Source organism: Lampris incognitus, chromosome 15, assembly GCF_029633865.1.
Source record: "Lampris incognitus isolate fLamInc1 chromosome 15, fLamInc1.hap2, whole genome shotgun sequence".
Lineage (NCBI taxonomy): Eukaryota > Metazoa > Chordata > Actinopteri > Lampriformes > Lampridae > Lampris > Lampris incognitus.
In genome coordinates this window covers 35289953-35314161 of record NC_079225.1, presented here as the reverse complement: position 1 = coordinate 35314161, position 24209 = coordinate 35289953, and the positions used below count along the sequence as shown (strand labels likewise).

The following is a 24209-nucleotide window of genomic DNA, read 5'->3' as shown; positions in this document are numbered from 1 at the left end:
TTCCCCCCTGAAACGCTTTGCTACACTCTGCAACATTATTATAAGGAAATATCAAAATGTCACTGTTTTACTGAAAATATCCCAATATTAGAAAAAATATACGCTTTTATTAAGCCAATAGAAACAATGTAAACGAAAGCAAAAGACGACTTACGTAAATACGAAGCACATGTGAACATAATATTGAACATAGAGGTATATAGGACTCAAACGTACGCATAGTTTTATTAATAGCCTACAGTAAAGGTTTTCTTTGCTTTGTGTTTTTCCACGCTCGTTTTGCTCGCATCGAACTACACGTGAGGGATGTGACGTAGGCGATAGCGGACCAATCCGCTGGCGGATTTCTGAAACAGGAAGTTGTAACGCGTCTTTCCTTAGGAGCAGAGCGCTTGTTTTTCACCCATTAAAAACACTGCGAACATTACGCATCTGAATTGGAGTGGTTTTTTTTTTTTGGTAACCGAATTTTCAAAATGAAACACAACTCAAACGTCCCCGCGTTTCTTACGAAGCTCTGGACACTCGTCGAGGATGCGGATACGAATGAATTTATTTGCTGGAGTCAGGTAATGCAGGAAAGACTGTACGTCAGTGAGAAAAGCGAACGTAAAACCACCAACTAGCCTGGATGTTTAGCTTGAAGTTAGCAGTATGAGCACGTTAACGCACAACACGGGGGTAAAAATAGCAATTAGCCATCGGCGTTGCCACTTAATCAGATATGCATGCTACCCGTTACACGCAGTGCCTATTAGCAGGCGTTAGCTAAAGCTAAGCATTGGGTAGTTAGCCTTTGTAAAGCTCATCGTTTAGTTACCCGTTTGTTGGCTAGCAGTTTATCCCCTTAAAAATAACCGTCAGGTATTTTATCATCGGTAACCGTTGTAACTAAATGTGTAAAAGGAAATCATTTACGATGTTATATGTGGTCAGACAAATGAAAACGTCAATCATAGCAATGTAATGTGCCAAGTGCCTTTTCAGCTCTCCAACCCGGTCAAAAACAAGGAGGAACATATCACTGTCCTTATGTACATTAGTTTCAGCTCTCTTTATAACAACTGGTTTTCATGAATACTTGATTGGATTAAAGACTGATTATAAACTATTAAGAACTGACAGAGTTACAGTTAATGGGTTACAATTACCTCGTCAGAGGATCTAGACACTTTTTTGAGATTTAATGCAGTTGTGGAATGTCTACTGTTGTGTGCTCAGATACTGGGTGTATTAAAATTAACACAGTAGTTGTAATTCACCATACCTTACCTGAAATGTACCTTTTTTATGCTGATTGGTTTCCAGGAGGGCAACAGTTTCCTGGTGCTGGATGAGCAGCGCTTTGCAAAGGAGATCCTCCCCAAGTTCTTCAAACACAATAACATGGCCAGCTTCATCAGGCAGCTTAATATGTGTATGTACATATTGCAGTCGGCCATTTTTCTGTCTGTTACTCCCCCTAGGTGACAGGCATGGGCCTAAGTCCATGAATACTGAGATGGTATCCAGCGCTTTACCTGTGCCTCCATCCATAGGGTTAGTGGCTGTGTTGGGAAGGGCCTCCGATGTCAAATTCTGCCAAATCATTATGCGTACTGATAAGAGCAGGAATGACATAGCAGAGCGGTCAAGGCCCGGGTTAACAACAACCGCCATTGGTGTTGTGCCCTCACAGGATACTAATGGAAACTGTGCCTGTTGAGGAACGTAGGAAAAGACGGAGGAGAGGAGGGGTACAAGCAAGACAGAAAAGAGAGAAGAGACAACTGAAGAAGAAAGACTTTAGAATGGCCACACTTTTAATGTTGGGACAATGACAAGCAGAGGGAGAGAAATAGCAGACATGATGAACAGTAGAATAATACAAGTGATGTGTGTTCAGGAGACAAAGTGGAGAGGAAGCAAGGCAAGAGATGGGACAGACAGTAAACAGAATAGTGTGGGAATAATCCTAGCCAGAGAGCTACAACAGAAAGTCATATAAGTAAAAAGGGAATCACCTCACCTCGGTCGTCCGTCAGGACGCCCCCATAGGGTTTCGGTTGTGCATGTTTGTTTAAAGCATGAGGCGCTACTCGACATGCAGTTGTATGGTTCTCCGCTAACTGGAGATTTTGTGCCTTTCCATTGTCAAGGTGCATTGATCTTATGCAAAGCCACGATGTCCCCTGGTCCATAACATCAGTCTATCCATCAATCCACCTTGGACTACTGCTACCCATAGGAATAGCAGGATTTATTATCAAGGTTTACTCCTCTAGATCCGCCGTGTTTTGCTCTGTTGTCTCCTGACAACATTAACAGAATTACCGTGAGGAGATTGTGGTTTTTCAGCACGCACGGACGGTCATTCATCATGGAGAGGCTATATTTTGCGCTTCACATGATGCTGGGGTGTATGGAGACCAGTCTAGGACACCACGAAAGGCCATCTAGGAAAGGTACTACTCCTATACTTGACCCCTAACTCCAAAAGGTGTTCGGATTCTAATTCCCAAAAGGGAGTCAGATAGGTTGGTTTAGATGAGGTTGGATTTGTATGGACATCTGGCAAATATAAGTTTATATGTACCACAGGTAGGTTGTGATGAGGAATAAAGGGTTAATATCTGGAGACAACTGGACAATATAATGGCAGGTGTGCCAGCGGATGAAGAGTTTTTATTGGATCAGACTTGAATGGACACGTGGGAGAAGGAAATGGTGGTGATGAGGTTGTTATGGGAAAATTCAGGTTTGGAATGAGAAATGCAGGTGGGGAGTCGATGGTTGATTTTGCTACAAGGAATGATATATATTACAATGTTACAATTTCATTTAGCAGACGCTTTTATCCAAAGCTACGTACATCTGAGAGTTAATACAACACAAGCAAGGATCTAACCAGGAGACAACAATGCAAGTAAGTACCAAAAAACTAGGTTCAAGTCTGATAAGACAGAGCTGATTTGACAGCTGACGATTGCTTATGGCACGAAACAGGCTTGTGCTGTCTCAAAGAATTTATTTGACTCCCTGGATTATATAACAATATATATGATTAATTGTATTATATATATATATATATATAATAGATATAGTTAATACATATTTCAAAAAGAGGAAAAATCAGACAGCAACCTACAAGAATGAAGGCAGAACTATTCAGATAAACTACATTTTATGCAGAAAGTGGCGCTTGAGGTAAGCTGTGAATTGCAAAGTAATACCAATTAAGTGTGTAACAAAACAACATAGATCACTGATATGCTGAATTAAAGACAAGAGCAAACTCAGAAAAGTACAAAGTCCAGCAGCATGAAACAAGATCCAATGGTGGAAGCTGAAAGACTAACCTTGTAGAGAAAGCTTTAGGATGAAGGTAAGAGAGCTTTTGGGAGACACATTGGCCACTGGATTGGGATAGAACAGCAGAAGGACTAAGGGAAGCAGGCAGGTGAGTGCTAGGAAAATCTCAAGTGGGTAAAAAGAAGTGACAGGGAAGTTGGTGGTGGGGAGAAGAAGTGCAGCACTGCATAAAGAAGAAAAAGTTGACCAAAATGAAGCTGGACAGAAATGAGAATGAGCTAAGAAAGAAACTAGGAGAGCGGTAGCGATAGCAAAGACAAGAGCATACGAGGACCTGTATAAAAGACTAGATGTCTTTAAGCATGCTCAATATTCCGGGTAAGAATATCAAAGAAAGTTGAATCAATTCATCTGGACACAACGTTTATATAGAGAAATGTTTCATCACTCATCTTAGTGACAAGCGAGTTTGAGTTAAAGATAGGACTGCATCAAGGATCGGCATTGAGCCCTTTCCTGTTTGTGATACTGATGGACAGCCTCACAGAACATCTTAAGAAAGAGCCACCATTGAGCATGATGTTTGCTGATGACATTGTGCTAGCAATGGAAAAGTTGGAGCGAGATCTTGAAGATTGGAGAGAAGCGCTAGAGATTAGAGGACTAAAGATCAGCAGAACAAAGACTAAGTATATGTGTATAAATAAGCAAGTAGAAAGTCCAGGGTTGGCCTTGGGAGGAGAAAATGCTTCAGAAGTTAACAAATCAAGTACTTAGGATCGACAATAGACAGAAGGCAGTGGTAAGAAGGAAGTCGAGAAAAGGACACAATTTGGGTGAAATTCATGGAGAATGGTAGCTGGAGTACTTGGTGACAAAAGAATGCCTAGTTAGGCCTGCCATGTTCTGTGGTATGGAAGCAGTGACAACAACAGAGAGGCTAGAGTCTGCATTACAGGTAGCAGAGATAAACATGCTGCGTTGGTCTTTGGGAGTGACTAAAAAAGATCAGAAGAGAAATGAAGAAGTGAGAGCTTCGTTCACGATCAGAGGAATGGATGAGAAGTTGAGACCAGACTGAGATGGTTTGGACATGTACAGAGAGGGGGCATAGACTATATAGGAAAGAAGGTATTGGGTCTGAAAATACCCAGCAAAAGGAAAAGAAGACGATCAAGGAAAAGACGGAGACCAGATAGAGGAGGACATGAGGGTTGGACTGCGGGAGAGGGATGCGTCAGACAGAAAGCTATGGAGGGCAAAAATCCGCTGTGGTAACCCCATGCTTGCATCTCAGATCAAGTGTACGGATTATACTCTAGGTTTAGCATCTAACAAGAGTGTTCCTGAGCTGGCTAGTGGGTGGAGATGCATTATTTTTTTTGGCACAGTCGGGTGTGAACACATGAATGTATTTGAGAGTATCTTAATGTCTTGTTGTTTTGTGTGATTATTTGTACCCCTGTTGAAATATTATGTGTATGTGTGTGTGTTTTTGCAGATGGGTTCCGTAAAGTGATGCACATTGACACGGGTATTGTTAAGCAAGAGAGAGATGGACCGGTGGAGTTCCAACACCCCTACTTCAAACACGGACAGGATGACTTGCTGGAACACATAAAGAGAAAGGTCAGAATCCAGATTTGTCTCAGTCATCAGAAGTTTGTGTGCCTGATAAATGTCACTCCAGCTTTCCAGGAGGACAAGAGATTGTGCCTCTGTGTTTTTGTGCTTCAGTTTAAAGGGCCTGGTGAGTTCAAGCACAGACGTATAAAAAGCAAATATGGTCTCTTTCAGATGAAAAATCCTGGAATTTTCCTAGATTTCAAAGCCTAGAATGGTTGATAAGCCCCCTTTTCAGACCACCAAGTCGAGTTGAAGCGTTTCCTTGCAAACCCACTTTCTAAATACACCAGTTTAGTTATGTACGGGATTTTACCTCTACTCATTGCAGCCTCTCATCTGCCTTATTTTTTCAAAAATCCCGGTCTCGGTGGTCAAAAAAATCCGGGGCGGTTCCCTCGGTCCCGCAGTAAGTCCTCGACCAACTCCGAACACCTGGGAGCCCATACAGAACGCCGGGAATAGCCTGGATAAAAGAACACCGCGATGTACCCTGGCCAAAGTCAACACTATAATATGTTGACAATGGATTATGAAAAAGATTCCAGTAATAGCTGGCTCCGGCATCCGGCATCAGACCCCTGGAGCTTGTTCAGAAAGCTGCAGCTCGTCTGGTGTTCAACCGCCCAAAGGTCTCCCACACAACTCCCCTTCTCATGTCCCTACACTGGCTCCTAGTAGCTGCTCGCATACATTTTAAGACTCTGGTGCTAGCCTACAGGGCAGTGAAAGGAACAGCTCCTTCCCATCTCCAGGCCATGGTCAAGCCCTACACCCCCGCCCGACCACCTCGCTCTGCTGCCTCGGGACACTTGGTTGCCCCATCGCTCAGAGGCCCCTGCTGCCGATCGATCCGGTCACGGCTCTTTTCTGTCCTGGCCCCACAGTGGTGGAATGAACTCCTCACTGATGACAGCAGCGGTGGAATGAACTCCTCACTGATGTCAGGGCAGCGGAGTCACTGCCCGTCTTTCGGCACAGGTTGAAAACTCACCTCTTCAAGAACTACTACCCTGTTACTTGTTCTTAGCACTTATTGTATTCACTCATTTAAAAAAAAAAATCTCTTTATTGCACTTTTACTTTAACACTGGTTTTGCTCTTAGATGCTTATTTAGATGCCCTTATGACCTCTGATGACTAGTAGTTCTCGTGATTTCCTGCGTTAAATGCACTTATTGTAAGTCGCTTTGGATAAAAGCGTCGGCTAAATTACTGTAATGTAAAATATTTAACTTGCCCTACAAGAAGATGATTCGTCCACAATGTTATTTTGGGTGTGTTTCAGAATTAATTGAAGGGGGGTTTCTCATTCTTTGATTGTGACCAGTAAGCTTTTCGCTCAATTACAGTCGCACCTGGCAGCCCGGAGTCCAGGCAAGTCGGTGTTAATTTTGATCTTCGAATGTATCACTTCACCGCATACTGTCACCCCTTCTGCCTTGCATGGGATGATATTGAAGATGAATTACTCCAAAATACGTCACTTATTTTCTCAGGGAGTGCTCTAATTTCTTCCTTAGTGGTTTGGTGTTTTCTGCTATTTCCTAGATGGGTCTGAAAAGCTTGATGGGTGTAACAACATTAAGGGGGATTGGACTTTGCAAAAGGTCAAATAGACTGTTAATCAGCAGCTCAGTTATTACTTTTCATCATGACCCTCAACTGCAAAGTGTTATTATGAACAGGTGTACTAATGAGATACTGTTTCTTTTGCACCTTGCAGGTTTCAAACGCTCGTCCTGAGGACAGTAAGATCAGACAGGAGGATTTGACCAAGATCCTAGCTACTGTCCAGAACATCCATGGCAAGCAGGAGACTGTGGATGCCAGACTGGCCACACTTAAAAGGTAGACATAAAACCTCATTTTGTTTATTCCAGCTCCCTCAAGAACAAGGGGCTTCCTAAAGAAATGTTAGAAAAACAAAGGTGTATTAAAAATTTACACCAAAACATTGGCACAAAATCAAACAAAATGGTCTTAAAAGGGCAGTCCTCTCATTTGCTCAAATTAAAGAACAAATAGTCGAGGACTGAACTGAGGCTAACTTTTGAGGGTTCTGACCTGTGAAGCTCGGTAAAAGTGCAACTTTCAATCAACATCATTGCTCCCTTCTGGTTCTTGTGGTTTGCGCCTTGGTCAACGCACTTTAACACTCAGGGTCCACGATTTCTTTTTGCCATATTTATTCAGACACCATTGAGCCATGTTTTTTCCCTTTCCACAAACGCGTGAATTGCTCTTACCAGATGATGGAGCCTGACTGAGGGGCAGACATCAAGAAAAAGGGAAAATATACTGTATTTCAGCAGTCAAAAAACCATGTGGCTACAAAACCAAAAGAGCACCACTTAACTGCCAGCTCTGCCCTTATATGCCAGCTGATACCACCTACAATTAGCTACCACCTTAATCAGCTGGCTGATTGTCAAAGGGAGTGTCAGCCTCAATCAGCTAATTGTCAAAGTGGCTGTCAAACGGGGAGTGTCCAGCCTATACTTCACAACAGCAATTAACCACAACCCAATGAGTCTGTGAGTCAATCAATCAGTCAATCAAGCTGCATTTTATATAGCCTTTTCTAGCTGCAACAGCCACTCAAAGCGCTTTACATTTCTGGTCAAATCTGAATTCCAATATTTCGGGGTTTTTTTTTTTTTTTTTTTTTTTTTTTTTACATGATACATCAAATTATCAAAATCATAAATTTGGCTCCAACACTCACATTTAACTGCTTTGCTTCAGAAAACTAATTTGCCTATTGTCGTGACACATGTACTACTGACCATAAGTGTGCTAACACAGGCTTGAATAGAAACCGTGAGTCCAAATAAAACATAGGCTCCATAAAGTCACAAGGGTAATGGAAAAAGGTTAGCCTGCGCAATTTTGTTTATGAAGATCAGTGTGTTCACATGTTCAAGGATAAGTCTTGAATGTTGTCTGTGTGCCGTCAGCTCTTCAAAGAAAACCTTGTCAGTAGCAATATTGACTTTCTTTTTAAATTTGAAAGGTTGATCAACATGATTACACAAACGTCAAACATTGGACAGTCCCTATATAAATGTGATGATGATGATGATGATGATTCTTGGGCATATCTAGTTCATACTAAAAATATAATGGCACTTTAAGCTAACCGGTTTGGTGTGTGATCGCCAAGCGCTGCATTTAACCTTATGAAAGGAAAGCTGGAATTCATCTTAACGCAGCAGCGTAAACTAATCAAAAATCATCAGGATTGAACAGCGCTTTCATCCTAATTTCTAGATATATATTTTTGGCATTTTTAGCCTTTATTTGATGGGAAAGTAGAGATATAGGCAGGATTCTGTGATCATGGCATTCATGACTGCTTCATTTTAGTAGTCATCAACTACTCCCAAAAAGTAGTCGATAATCGCGGGATATATATCATATTTTTTCACCCAATAACAATGGTCAATTCTTGTCAAAAAGGTCTCAAATACAACCAGTAAAGGGTTAACTAATGTAGGCAGGATCAACCTGGGGGTAGATGAAATAGTTCTCAATTGGCTGGAGGAGGCTGTTTACAAATGAGCTGCAACCTGATTGGACTAAACCACCATTAAGCCTGTCTGAGCTGGAGGTACTGTTGGACTGCAGTAATCATGCTGTTTTCTTGGTTTCTTGGCTTTCAGCCAGATGCGTCTGGTTGTCGTGACAGCAGCTGTTGAAAAGTCTAAAAGCCTTAAATTATCCCCTTTTTGGGGGGAGGGGGAGATTTTTTCCCCCAATTGTGTCTGGCCAATTACCCCACTCTTTTGAGCCGTCCCAGTCACTGCTCCAGCCCCTCTGCCAATCCGGGGAGGGCTGCAGACTACCACATGCTTCCTCCGATACATGTGGAGTCACCAGCTGCTTCTTTTCACTTGACAGTGAAGAGTTTCACCAGGGGCACGTAGCGCGTGGGAGGATCACGCTATTCCCCCCAGTCCCCACCCCCCCGAACAAGCACCCCCAACTGACCAGAGGAGGCGCTAGTGCAGCGATAAGGACACATACCCACATCCGGCTCCCCGCCCACAGACACGGCCAATTGTGTATGTAGCCTGACCAAGCCAGCAGTAACACGTGGATTTGAATGGCGATCCCCATGTTGGTAATCAACGGGATAGACCGCCATGCTACCCAGACGCCCCAGGCCTTAAATTTTATCTTAAATTGAATGTTCAATACAGTATATACTGATCAGCCAAAATATTAAAACTACTGACAGGTAAGTGAATAACATTATCTCGTTATAATGCCACCTGTCAAGGGGTGGGATATATTTGGTATCAGTCAGTTCTGAAAGTTGATGTGTTGGAAGCAGGAAAAATTGGCAAGCGTAAGGATCTGAGTGACTTTGACAAGGGCCAAAATGTGATGGCTAGACCAGCGTTTCTCAAACCTCTCCTGGAGGACCACTTGTCCTGCATATTTTAGATCTCTCCCTGCTCCAACACAGCTGATTTAAATGATCAGTTTTGTTATTAGGCAGCTTCGGGAGCGCATAACGAGTTGATCATTTGAATCAGCTGTGTTGGAGCAGGGAGAGATCTAAAACATGCAGGACAAGTGGTCCTCCAGGAGAGGTTTGAGAAACGCTGGGCTAGACGACTGGGCCAGAGCATCTCCAAAATGGCAGGTCTTGTGGGGTGTTCCTGGTATGCAGTTGGTCAGTACCTACCAAATTGATCCAAGGAAGGACAACGGGTGAACCGGCGACAGGGTCATGGGCACCCAAGGCTCATTGATGCATGTGGGGAGCAAAGACTAGCCAATCTGGTCCGATCCCACTGGAGATCAATCACAGAAAGTTGAATCAGTTCATCGGGACACTGTTTATTGACAGAAGCGTTTCATCACTCATCTAAAGGACCTCTTCAGTCTCAACTGACTGCAGGCATCTCCACCCTTATAAACAATACAATGGCATAACAACACCTGTAGGGTGTCTACACCCATTTATAGGCCAGTGGCCACTCCTTCAAGGATGAGGATGTGCACATCCTTGATAGGGAGGAACGCTGGTTTGAACAGGGAGTCAAAGAGGTCATCTATGTGAAGAGGAAACGACCATCATTGAACTGGGGGGGGACTTAAGAGTACATCTGTCGTCATCTTACATGTTCTGATTGCAACCATTCCCCAGTCCTGTCTTTATGCATTCAGGTAAAATCAAAGAAGGTTGAATCAGTTCATCTGAATACAACATTTATTGATAGATACGTTTCATCACTCATCCAAGTGACCTCTTCAGTCTAAACTGACTGCAGGTATCCCCTCCCTTATAAACAATAATGACCGCATAATGACCGAAAGCCTTAGATGAGTGATGAAATGTATCTGTCAATGAACGTTGTATTGTGGCGGTTCCTCATCCTGCCACAGTATCCAAGTGAACCGATTCAACCTTTTGATTCCACAATCCTCTGTGAATATTACATTTTGCCATTGTTACTCTAGTTAATGGTCACAGCAATTTGCATATGAAACCAATCGTAGTTTTTGGTCGTTACGCCAGTGTATTGTTTATAAGGGTGGGGATACCTGCAGTCATTTGAGACAGAAGAGGTCACTAATGCCCCTTTTCCACTACACGGTACCGGCTCAACTCAACTCAACTTTTTCGTTTTCCATTACTGGAAAGTACCGGCATTTTGGTAACTGTTACCACTTTTCTGGTACCACCTTTGTCGAGGTTCCACAAAAACTGGAGCAGGTACCAAAATCAGTGCAGACCAGCTACACTGAGGGGGTACTGTTACGGTAATGGAAAACGACACTCGTCGAGTCGAGTGGAGCCAGTACCATGTAGTGGAAAAGGGGCATTAGATGAGTGATGAAACATTTCTCTCAGTAAATGTTGGGTCCGGATGAACTGATGCGACTTTCTGTGATTTTCTTTCCTGGATTATTGAGCATGCATAAAAAAAGATACTGTAGCTCAAATTCCTGAAAAGGGTAATGCCAGTTATGATAGATGGGTATCAGAACACAGTGCATCACAGCTTGGTGTGTATGGGGCTGCATAGCTGCAGACCGGTCAGAGTGCCCATGATGATACCTGTCCACCATCAAAAGCACCTACGATTGGTATGTGAGCGTCAGAACTGGACCATGGAGCAGTGGAAGAAGGTGGCCTGGTCTGATGTATCATGTTTTCTTTTACATCATGTGGACAGCCGGGTGTGTGCGCTGTTTACCTGGGGAAGAGATGGTGCCAGGGTGCACTATTGAAGAAGGCAAGCCAGTGAAGGCAGTGTGATTCTCTGGCCAATATTCTGCTGGGAAACCGTGGGTCCTGGCATTCATGTGGATGTTACTTTGACACATGCCACCTACCTAAACATCGTTACAGACCAAGTACATCTCTTCATAGCAACGGTATTCCCTGATGGCAGTGGCCTCTTTCAGCAGGATAATGTACCCTTCCACACTGCAAAAATTGTTCAGAAATGGTTTGAGGAACATGACAAAGAGTTCAAGGGGTTGCCTTGGCCTCCAAATTCCTCAGAGCTCAATGCCATCGAGCATCTGTGAGATGTGCTAGAAAATCAAGTCTGATCCATGGAGGCTCCATCTTGCAACTTACAGGACATAAAGGATCTGCTGCTAACGTCTTGGTGCCAGATACCAGAGGACACCTTCAGAGGTCTTGTGGAGTCCATGCCTTGACGGTTCAGAGCTGTTTTGGTGGCATGAAGGGGACCTACACAATATTAGGCAGGTGGTTTTAATGTTTTGGCTGATCGGTGTAATTTGCTTCTGTGCTTTGTTTTTCCAGGGAGAATGAAGCACTATGGAGGGAAATCTCAGATCTAAGACAGAAGCACGTCCACCAGCAACAACTCATCAAGAAGGCACGTTTTTACCATGTAGCATCGGCCACCTTAAATATTTGTCTGACAGATTGTGTATCTGTTTTCAGCATGCAGAAGCATTGACATCTGCATTGACATCTGCATGGAAATGTACGGTTACAACATATTATGCTGACTCTAGCCATTCTTTGTTTTTTCAGCTGATACATTTCATTGTCACATTGGTACAGAACAACCGCATTCTGAATTTAAAACGTAAAAGGTAAGGTGTGATATATGGATAAATGTGTTGTCTTTATGTTTCAAATTTTTAAGTTACAGATTGTTTCTGTTAAACTTAGCAACATGTGATACTATGTGGTAGTTTCGGTGGTGTTTGAGCAATCCAGATTCCAAAATCCTTGTAGAAATCAAAACAGTTGCCAGTGCCGTTACATCAGCACCCTTTCCAGTTGCCAAACAAAGGAAAATCATGGTTGAACTTGGGTGTTAGCTATTGATATTATAGTATCTGTTAATAATCGTCTTGTATGAGCTCGTTCTGCTATATCTGCTTGGTAGACACATCTTCACTTTCTCTTCAAACTCTGCTGCTACCACTACATGCAGTCCTCTATTTGGCTGCTACACTCAAGGCCTGAAAAGCTTTGGACTACCGTCATTTTTTTCCAGGGAAGTCTTATCTGAAAGTAACCATTAAAATCACCAACGACAAAATTGTGTATGATCTCATCTGGATATTTGTGAATTAGATTTTTTTTCTCTCATTCATAACAGGTGCCACAATGCAGCTAGTGCAATTAACTCCTCAAATATAGTTGCTCTCAATAATGAAATTTAAAAAAAAGGATTGTAAAAATATATGTAATGCATGACAATAATGCAGCAGATGGGTAACATAACTTCAATAAAATAAAAATATAGAAAAGGGTCATGCTTTAAATAAACATTGAGTGTGTGAAATCTCAATGATGCCAACTAATGGTATATGAAAATAGTGGACAGCAGAATGGTTGTCCAGTGAGTAACAATGGAAATCCGGATCTCAAGTTAAATTATTCATGCTCTGTTTCTCACCTTTCTCTATTTTCACCAGGCCAATCCTCATGAACAGCAATGGAAAGAAGTCCAAGTATATTCACCAGCTTTTTGATGACCAAGTGCGTGTGGAACAGGTCAGTACATGTCTCTGTTACCGTCCACAGTAAATATGGAGAGAAGGTGGGCAGAACCATAGAAACACCCAACAGTATGAATATTTGATCACCTCGTAAGGATTAAGGTCACCCATGTCCCTCAGAGCAGCCTCAGTCCTCCTTGGATTATGGTTATACAAATTCTGGACTTTGTTTTAGTGGGGTATTGGACTGTTCTCTCGTGAGGAAAGCCTCCAGGTCTTCGAGGGATGAAGGAGGTAGAAATCTGCTGTGCACTCTGTGCTTCACAACTTTGCATACAAGCTCAACAGTGTTTCAATGTGGTATTTCGAGAAGCCTTTTACCTCATTCTGTTGTCCATGAAACTTCACTAGAATGTTTTTTTTAAACAATATGTTAATAAAAAACATTGCAACGTACAAAAATAAAGTGCACAGCTGGAAACAATGAAAAAGGGAAGAGTAATACTAACTGTACATAGTCATAGTATGTAACATTAAGCATAGTTTTTGAAAGATGTAGTCAGAATGATATACACAAAGAATGTAAATAAATAAATACATAAAGACAGCTGAAAAAGGTAAAACATGGGCGTCCGGGTGGCGTGGCGGTCTATTCCATTGCCTACCAACACGGGGATCGCCGGATCGAATCCCCGTGTTACCTCCGGCTTGGTCGGGCGTCCCTACAGACACAATTGGTCGTGTCTGCAGGTAGGAAGCCGGATGTGGGTATGTGTTGTGGTCGCTGCACTAGCGGCTCCTCTGGTTGGCCGGGGCGCCTGTTCAGGGGGGAGGGGGAACTGGGGGGAATAGCGTGATCCTCCTACATCCCCCTGGCAAAACTCCTCACTGTCAGGTGAAAAGCGGCTGGCAACTCCACATAAATCGGAGGAGGAAGTGTAAGTGTAATTTCCCCACAGGGATTAATAAAGTATCTCAAAATAAAAACCAAAAAAAAAAATCATTCATTCCATTCATTCATTATCCAAACTGCTTATCCTTACTCAGGGTCTCAGGGATGCAAATATGGCAGTTTTTGTTGAGACTGTTTCGGAGGTGTGTACTGCTTTTCTTTAGGTCTTAGTTATGTGGTTTTAAGCAGCTTTTCCTGTCTGTCTCGCCCTCTTTTTCTGTCAGTGAGCCTTGCTTTGGCAATCACTGGGCCTCTTCTCTCGGTGTCTTCAATAGTTTGTGTTTAACAACAGGTTGTTGATTTTCAGGACCACCCTCCTTGTCATTGATAATTTTTGCAGTTTTTATTTTTTATTGTCTGTGCACTTGCAATATGGACACCAACTATTTAGCTCTTTTGGGATGCTGTCAGTTGAATGCAAGTCAGTAGTATGTATCAGATTTAATAGTCTAATAATCAACACTTGTTAGTTTTCAATTAATAAAACTTGCGTGTATAGTTGCCTTAGTAATTGTGATTGTTATGTCAACCTACACTCTTTTCAAGTGATATGTTTCTGTTATTTTGTCCACCCCTGTATTACAGGCCTGTCCTGATTAGTCTTGTTTATCTGTCTAACAAACACACGTCTGGAGTTGTCTCTCTTCTAATGATGCTGAGGCAGGCAAGTTGACTCGTGCTAAAGAAGAGTTTCTCCCATGAACGGAGCTCAGGTTGTAAGAGTGGCCATCCTTTCTACTGTGTGTGGTCTTGTCTCAGTAGGACAAGGTGACAGATCTTTTCTTCCATGTTTTTTTTTTTTCTTCAGGTTTTTTTTTTTTTTCCTGGTTTATAAGGGAAATGTTTCTATCATGTAACTACACACTTGTATTTATCCATTTCTCCCCTAGTCATCTGTCAACAGCCTGAACAGTGTGAAGGGCTCGGAGCTGTCGGATGACGTTGTCATCTGTGACGTGACGGATGAGGATGCCGAGATGGCTGCTGAGCTCACAGAGAGCCCCTCCAGAGTCCTGGACCAAAGGTGAGACACCAGTAATCCCGTTAACTGCTTTGTCACTCGGTTGCATCAGCGTCACGGTTGTGTCATGTGTCCATCTCGGTAAGACCACATTATTAGAGATTTTTCAGTGCCTGCCATAAACCGCACTTTAAACAAGTTGGGACGAGGCTTGTTACAGTGGGTGGTCTATCTGGTTGCATACGATATTGGGGCGATGCCAACAATATTAAAACGACACCATCAGTGCAGGTATTTTACGGTTTCAAAATAAAAGCGCTCCATGCCGGGATATTTGGCGACTAGATTGAATGAATGAAGGAACGCAATAACACACCTAATAAGCTGGCTTTAAATCAGCAACAGTGTATAGGTGTCACTGACCCATCCTTTGATGGTGCTTGCCGGTATCAAATTAAAATGTAACTTGCACTTGATTACAGTCTCCCACAAGCAGAGGTGCCTTGGAACTTTGAAGGTCATTATGTAACGTGGTGACGGAGGATTTAGGGTACACCATAACAAGGACAACAACCCGCACTAGTGCCAAAAGTTATTAAAAACTGGCTATAAACCATATCAAAGGGTAACCATGCCGCTGTAGAAAATTGTACCACCATAACAAGTTTAACTGGAACCTAACAAATTCATTCTGTTTTATTTGAATTATCAAAATGTATAGCTGTTCTATACTGACTTAATGTATTCATGCAGAACTTGTATTCCCTACATTCATTTACTTTGCACTTTTCTCTTTATTATTTTTCCCCTCTCAGTGATGTAGAGATTGTGGAAGTAGAATTAGACAATTGCTCGGTTCTACCAGCTGAGACTGAGGTTAGCACCACCTGCACAGACGACATGAAACAAACAGACCCCGGCGAATTAACAGAACTGGAGGAGAGCCAGAGGAGCAGTTGTTCAGATGGTAGCCTTCCCACCAATAGTGCCCTGCAGCTGAACAAACCTTCAGGACTGAGTCTGGAGGATCCTATGAAACTGATGGAGTCGATACTGAATGAGAACGGGGCCATCTCTCAGAACATCAACTTGCTGGGAAAGTAAGTGGGATGTTCAGTTGTCAATGTGCTGAATGATATTACGCAAGGAAACACTGGTTTGGGGAGTTAATCTGACCTTGATTTTTTTTTTTTTTTATTATTTTGAACCTCTCTACCTACCCACATTTTGAAAAAGGTGAACAAAAGTTTGGAGGGCAAGATGAAAGTGGGATGTCTGAAGGTGGCGATGCTGTAATAGAACGCCATACCCTAGATTCCCCGAGTCCCATCCATAGAGGTTAATTGTCTAGCACCGGCGTGTTACCATTCTATTTTGGCTCTTACTTTATTAGCCTGATGTAAATTTTACGCTGAAAGAAAGGAAAAGTGTAGATTTTGTCCCTCAAAGTGGCTGTGTGAGGGGGTTTTGTTGTTTTGGTGAATTTATCATCATGGCAGTCAGTTTTACCATCTGAGAAATACTAACATGTTTTTGGGTCAAAAATGTAAAGTACCTCTTTATTAAGCACAAAGGGGGGCTAGTGAGGAATGGAAAGAAAATGTTTTTTTTTTGTTATTATTATTTCAAAATCTCATAACATTTGAAAAACATATTGGATTTCAGTTTGCATCATTTTTATGTCCTTATTTTTTTATTCTGCATAAAAGAATAAGGAATAGTTGAAATTATCGTTCCATAGCTGCGTCATTTTGATAATGAATAGTTCTCCTTTCTTTGATTCTGTGTGCCTGACAGCGGGGGATCTTGTCAGGATTGTCAATGAGGAGTTCAACCTCATACCAACAGTGGTTGCCCAGCTCAGCAATGGCTGGTTAGTGATAAAACTAGGGGCGAGGTTGTGTTTTTTTTTTGTTTTTTTTTTTTTTTTTTTGTTTGTTTGTTTTGTTTTTTCCTGCGTGACAGCGGTCCTAAGGTTATCTTTGTGTTTCCCCAGGATGGAGCTGATGGACTATCTTGACAGCATTGACTGTAGTTTGGAGGATTTCCAGGCCATGCTTTATGGGAAACAGTTCAACATTGACGCAGAAGTCGAAGAGGTAACACAGCATCGCTGCACACTTAATCTTACCAAAATAAACAAAAATGGGTGTAATCTACACAGTCGAAGCCAAATTAGGTTAAGATAAATACGGCCTTTCCGTGAGTTTTATTTGAAACAAGCAAAAGCAGCTAGTGACCCACCTAAAGTTTTCGAGATAGATTTGTCATATCACTGAAATGCCCAGTTGGAAAAACCACTGATTCATTACTTTCTTCATTTCACTCATTTTCTGGATGCTTCTCTTTCCATTTTATCTCCTCAAATGATTTCCCCTCCCTCCTACCTTCAGTTTTGTAGTTGACATTGACTTTACATGATTGCAGTGTCTGCTCATCTCAAGTGAGTCTTAACTTTGGAACAGGCATTTTGATTAAAAGATTTGTTGATTCCCCAGAGGCTTGAAATGTCAACAACTAACAGCCACAGATGATATGTTCCAGTGAACCAGTGTCCCAAACAGGGCTTAAGCTGTGTCAGTCCTCTTTGTCTCATACTCAGTTTACTGTGTTAAAGGTACAATATGTATGTTTATCTACAAACGGTTAAATGTAAATAACACATCCATGGGAATTGTAGGCAAAGTATTGCTTTTCCTGGGGGAAAAAATGAAATCACCCATCTATTTTCATGTTTTAAGAAATTTGATGGCCCTACAAAAGATGTTGTGGTCTGAATTGGATCACAACGGCAGGCCCTACATGCAGATGTTTCCTTTTACAGCCACTTAAATTTCTTCTGTTCCGTTCTCACGAATGGATCATCTCCTTGGACCCTCACTAAACAGTTTGAATCCAAATTTGATGGGGCTTTCACCAGAATGCTGCGTGCTGCACCAAATGTATCCTTGAAGAAGCACCCTACAAAGAAGCATCTCTATGGCAATATACCCGCCATCAGTATCCGAGAACAAAGGGTTTGATTTGGTGGTCATTGCTGGAGGAGCAAGGAAGAACTTGCAGGCGACACTCTGCTTTGGTCACCCAAACATGGAAAGACGTGTGTGAGAAGGCCTGCAAGAAATTACAACAATCAACATGTCGACAACACAGGATGTCCATCTGAGGATCTTCCAGCTGCTATGCAGGATAGAGACGGGTGGCGTGAGAGGGTCAGAGCCATCCAAGGGTACTCAGCCTGATGATAATGATGATGAAATTTCTTAGTTTGGATGGAATGTATGTGGGAATGTATGGCTGTCCATTTTTTTTAAACAGAAATAAATGGGGGAACACATTTTATATACAACTCCTGTGGATGTGTTATTTTGCAGATGGTTTCTTTTACAGAGATGCATTGAAGTTGTAGGTCGACTGATAGTGGATTTTTAAAGGATGATATGATAACAGCAGTTTGGAGCAGGGAAAAGCTGATAGCCAGGTTAATCAGCCGAAATAACCCCCCGCAAAAACAAAAATCCACACTGTCGGAAATGAACAATCTTTAACATTATTATAACTGTATAACTGAACTGAACATCTAAGGCAAAGTAATAAATACCTAAATAAATACATCTGGATCACTGAACATCAAAGTCAAAGTAATAAATACCTAAAAATATGTAAATCTTGAACTGAACATCAAATAACTAAAAAAAAAATCTAGCATGTAAAATGACTCAGAGGCTGGGAACTATTTTTATTTTTGTGAGCTATGTTTTTTTTCCCCCTCAGTCAGTAATTCCAGTTGAGACGCCTGATATTAAAATAGAGGAAACGGCTTGTCTGCATTCTCTCTAGAAAGGTGGCCCCTCTGCTTGTCTTGTAGGATCCCACCTCGCTGAACACTTGTTCACTTGGGAGGGTGGAGGGTGATGGACAGAGTTATTTTCTGGCCAGTGCAGCAAGTCTTTGAAGTCTCTCTTCATTTCTCTTCCACCCCTCCAAAGGCCGGGTACTTCTCTCAGCCAGTGGCTCTTTCAGGTATCATTCCAGCTCAGTTTCAAAGCTGGACTGGGCTTCAACTTTGTGTTGAGCTGCTCCAAGAGGATTAGCATACAAATTGTCGAAAAGAATTGGAAGGGGATGGGTCTGGACTTTTTTTTTTTTTTGCTGGATCCTCCGCTTCACCAGTCTTTTCCACTGTTTCTGCCATGTCATGGCCTGGTGGCCTGTCCAGGGTGATTCCCCACCTGCTGCCCAATGACTGCTGGGAAGCGCTATAAAAAATGCAACTTGATTGATTCATTGATTGATAGGCTCCAGCATCCCCGCGAACCTGAGAGAAGGATAAGTGGTTTGGATAATGAATGGATGGATGTTCAGCTTCTTCTTTCACCCATTCTTTTGCTTCCTCTTCTCTCAATGCTGAAATGAAGGCAAGGCCTTCATTTTAGACTGAATTTGTTCTAGTCCATTGCCTACCAACACGGGGATCGCTGGTTTGAATCCCCGTGTTACCCCCGGCTTGGTCAGGCATCCCTACAGACACAATTGGCTGTGTCTGCAGGTGGGAAGCCGGATGTGGGTGTATGTCCTGGTCGCTGCACTTGCGCCTCCTCTGTTTGGTCAGGGCGCCTGTTCGGGGGGGGGGGGGGAACCGGGGGGAATAGCGTGATCCTCCCACGCGCTATGTCCCCCTGGTGAAACTCCTCACTGTCAGGTGAAAGAAGCGGCTGGTGACTCCACATGTATCAGAGGAGGCATGTGGTAGTCTGCAGCCATCCCCGGATCAGCAGAGGGGATGGAGCAGCAACTGGGATGGCTTGGAAGAGTGGGGTAATTGGCCAAGTACAATTGGGGAGAAAAAGGGGGGGGGCAGTGCAATTAAAAGTATAAATATAGTACAAGAATGGGATGACAGATGTATTTTGTAATTTTGCCTTTATTGGTAGCCTACATTTAGCAAAAAAAACAAAACAAAAAAAACAGCAACAACAAAAAGCGAATATCCGAATCCCAAAATTTAAACCAAATACCAACCAACGAATATCCGATTATGCAGATATTCGAGTTCAGCCTTAGATGTTTCGTCAGGTTTGGCATCGAGCATTTTTATGTCGACAGCCTTTTCACCGCTGCTAACCAAGCTTTACACTATACAGTAATGTTAGGTCCCTTTTCTTATTTCACAAGGAAAATATTGTTGAATTTCCAGCACTGAAAGGCGTTCTTGTCCAACGACATGGCCGCCCACCTTGATGTGGTCAGCTGGTCGCTGGCATGGTAGACTTGGTTTGCCTAGAGCTATGCACATTGATTTAATTGGCAGATGAGAGGTGGTGCAAATTCAAACAAAGAATTAGTCATAAACAATGCTCAGAACTTGAGTGCACACTGCCCAGTGAATGGAGCCTGTCTAGATGTAGAGACAGCTCCATCCTACCCTTGATGGTGTTGCACTCCATTTGTTCCAACAGCTTTGCTGACCCATGTTGTCCAAAAATGTGCCAAAAGAAGGTATTCCTGCATGGCGAAAAGATGCAAAGCAACAGAATGAATGTTATCATCTACATTTAAGCTTTTTACCGAAAAGAATATATTCTGATGTAACCCCTTTGTAATCGCCACATTTTGATTAGTAACTGATTTAATTACATTTTTTTCTCAGTAACTGTACTGGATTAAAATTACATTTATTTTGAATTTGTCTGACCTAATGTTAGTCATTGTGTTATATTCAAGGAGAGCATGGCATCCAAAGAAAACACAGCACAGCTGAACAGAGGCAAGGCAGCGGAAGACAACACAGGTGAGTGCACTCTATTCAGATACACAACCACACTCATCTTAGGCATGACTGACCAGAAGGTATGATGGGAAGAAAAATCCACCAGGGATAAGTCAAGGGAACAAAAAAAAATCTCCAGAAAAGGAAAAGTAAACTGAGAATCTGACAAAAAATGACAACATAAGAAACCTAATGTTAACCTGTGACACATTGCATCCAATCTCTCGATTAAAACTGTCCTGATCTTTTCTGGTTTTTCACTTATTGATGTCAAACACAATGGCGTTAAGGCAGAAATACCTCAGTCTAAACCTGTGAACCCGGTTGAGATCCCGATTGAGCTTGATACTAAAAGTATCAAGTATTTACTATAAGCCACTGGTGTATACCGTCTGGCAACAGGGATCGCAACTTGTGTGATGATAAACGTCAGTTATTTTGGAAAGCACTCTTTTCTGCTGCCCAGAAATCGGTGCATGTTGGTCAACGCTTATCTTAGAGTTCCTATTGACTCCTGCTACCAACCAGGACTGTCAAAATCGTGACATTTTAAATCAGATCAATTTTATTTGCATAGCCCAATATCACAAATTGCAAATATGCCTCAGTGGGCTTAACAGCAACACAACATCCTGTCCTTAGACCCTCTCATCGGATAAGGGACAACTCCCCCCAAAAAAAACCTTTAACTGGGAGAAAAAAATAGGAAGAAACCTCAGGGAGAGCAACAGAGGAGGGATATCTCTCTCAACACGGACAACGTGCAATGGATGTTGTGTGTACACAATTTACACAATACAACATTGAAAGAGGATAACAAAATTATAATGGACTTATAAGATTTATGAAGAATATGATGCGCAGGATGCCAAGCAGTGTCCAGATGCCATCAGAGCAGTCCAGGACCTGAGCCACGCGACCAGCATCATCGTGTAAAAAAAATTATATATATATATATATATATATATATATATATATATATATATATATATATATATATATATATATATATAGTGTGTGTATGTATATAGTGTGTGTATGTATATAGTGTGTATGTATATAGTGTGTATGTATATATATATATAGTGTGTGTATGTATATATATATATAGTGTGTGTGTGTGTATATATATATATATATATATAGTGTGTGTGTGTGTGTGTATATATATATATGTGTGTGTGTGTGGTGGATTTATAAAAAGAAAATGTCATAAGGGGAATGGCAGGCAGCGTCCAAGTGGCGACCACCATCACCACGGAGACCTGGGAGGAGGACCGACTGCACATACACACAAGGGAGACTCACATGACACCATTCACACACAGAAAAAGAGAAAGGAGAAGACATGTCATTTTAGTTGACAGTTTAGTTTAAAAAGGATCACAATTAACAATTTTGTAACTCTGTTTATTTGAATGTAAAAGTGGTTCAAGACAGTTAATAATATAGAATGTAGAAGGATGCTTGATTTTATAGAGGCCATATCATGTGATTTGGGTTTTCCCCCTTTAGTGTGTTATATAGCTGGGAGGAGCATGTCAAACGTCTGCAGAGTTACAAAGCCCAAAGTCCACGTCAAAGGGAGTTCTTCTCTCCGACAGAAACCACTGCCTGAAACACCTCTTTTATAGTCCAGCGCTTTCTTCTGTTACTTATCTATGTCACTATGTAACACATTTTCATAATCCCTGCCTAGCGGCTAGTTTAGGCCACCCTTCACACCTCAACACCCAAGAGGATGAGGCGGTGCTCACACTGACTTGAGTGCTACGTTTCGCAGGCTTCCGGAAGTTGGCCAATCAGAAGAAAGCAGCGGGCTTTTAGGGAGGGGGGCTTAAAGAGACAGCTATAACGGCTTGTTTCAGACAGAGGATAAACTGAGGGGCTGCGTACAGGGCCAGTATAATATAAATATGGATTATTTTTTTTTAACTGTGAATCACGCAAAGCTACTCTAGCAGAGCTCCAGAATAAAAATGTAGAGCTGGAATGAGCCTGATATGGCCTCTTTAATATAAGCAAAGGAGAAACAGCCTGTTTCCATGTATTTGTATGTAGGACTTTTGTATTGTATTTGAAAAGCTGGATGGACTGAAACCTTGTGAGGTTGACCTTTTTTCTTCTTCTTTTTTTTTTGTTGCCTCAACCCAACTGATGGAAACACGCCTAATTCACACTTGTATTTGTTGCAATATTTAGAACAATGACCTGGAAATTTGGATGGAAACATGTAACTGGAATCTAAAGACTTGAATGATCACCGTCAGCTCAAACAGTTGCTATCAGTTGATTGGGCAATAATTACGATAGGCCTACTACCAACCAGAAATTATTCCAAGTCTTTCCTCCTCAAAACCGGAAGAAAAAAAAACGAACTATTCAAACTGTATTCTACCAATCTTCATTTTATTTCCTATTCTGTGTCCTTGTCATCTCTCCAGATAAGCAGTTGATCCAGTACACCTCCTGCCCTCTGCTGGCCTTTCTTGACGGTTGCACCCCAACCACTGAGCTGGATTTAAGCAGCACCACTTTAGCCCACACCAACCCTCCACCCACTTCAACCTCCACCTCGTTATTAGGAGCAGAGCCTCCCGTAGACCTGCTGGAGAGCTCCCTGGAGTCACAGGGACCCTCCCGGAGCTCCCTGATCAGACTAGAGCCCCTCACAGAGGCAGAGGCCAGTGAGGAGACACTCTTCTACCTCTGTGAACTTGCGCCTGACGGGTGCAGCGTGGATGCAATTGAATGAGGTAGAAGTGGGGGGGAGGGTGCTGTTGTTTCTCATGCCAACCCAGCAGTTCTGAAGTTATATAGTTTCAAAGTAATATTGTTTGTTCACCATCAGAAGGGGCAGCAAGAGCAGGTAGACAACCTTGCCAGTTACAGACACCTGCTAGGATTTGACTGATGTTCCCAATCCCACACTGAAGAGAGAGAGACATGTCCTCATTATTCATCGCTCCTTTTGCCTGAGGTGTGTGTTCTGTAGAAGCACACATTCATTGATTGTTGTAAAAAGCAATAGGCTGGTTTAAGCACAGGCCATAGAATTTCTTCCATGTGGCTTTTCCATTCCTTTATTTCTGCATTTCTTCTGAGGAAGCACACTGTCAAAGAGGAGGTTTAAGACACAGAAAAGGGTCACTTTGGATAAAGTTGTGAACCGACACTGATCTAGGATCAGCAAATACATGCATTCACTATCAACAAGGGGTGCATCAGAATTGGGCTTAGAGCAGCATCTTGATAAGGCAACTTCCCTTGATTCTCAACTGAACCTTTGTATATACTCGTGAAATCTATTTATTGTGATTTTTGTTTATCTTTTTATACATACAGTGCATCTGGAAAGTATTCACACCCCTTCACTTCCCCCACATTTTGTTATGTTACAGCCTTATTACAAAATGGATTAAATTCCTTTTTTTTTCTCATCAATCTACATACAATACCCCATAATGACAAAGCGAAAAAGGTTTTGTAGAAATTTTTGCAAATTTATTAAAAAATAAAAAACTGAAATATTGCATGTACATAAGTATTCACACCCTTTACTCAGTACTTGGTTGAGGCACCCTTGGCGGTGATTACAGCCTCAAGTCTTCTTGGGTATGAAGCTACAAGCTTGGCACACCTATATTTGGGGTATTTCT

At 42.1% G+C, this 24209-nt stretch overlaps 1 protein-coding gene across 2 annotated transcripts; it reads left to right on the top strand.

The window, feature by feature from the left end:
• The first annotated feature begins 377 nt into the window (after positions 1-377).
• hsf2 (heat shock transcription factor 2) lies at positions 378-23925 on the top strand. Of its 2 annotated transcripts, XM_056294721.1 has the most exons (12): positions 378-569; positions 1309-1417; positions 4793-4920; positions 6641-6765; positions 11711-11786; positions 11948-12009; positions 12844-12922; positions 14710-14843; positions 15596-15880; positions 16777-16879; positions 20505-20571; positions 22995-23925. In XM_056294721.1, exons 1-12 carry the CDS (start codon positions 477-479, stop codon positions 23303-23305), a joined length of 1572 nt encoding a protein of 523 aa, XP_056150696.1. In that variant the 5' UTR covers positions 378-476; the 3' UTR covers positions 23306-23925. The 2 variants fall into 2 exon arrangements, with proteins under 2 accessions (XP_056150696.1, XP_056150698.1); XM_056294723.1 differs by lacking the exons at positions 378-569; positions 1309-1417 and adding an exon at positions 2767-2905.
• The last annotated feature ends 284 nt before the right edge of the window (positions 23926-24209 follow it).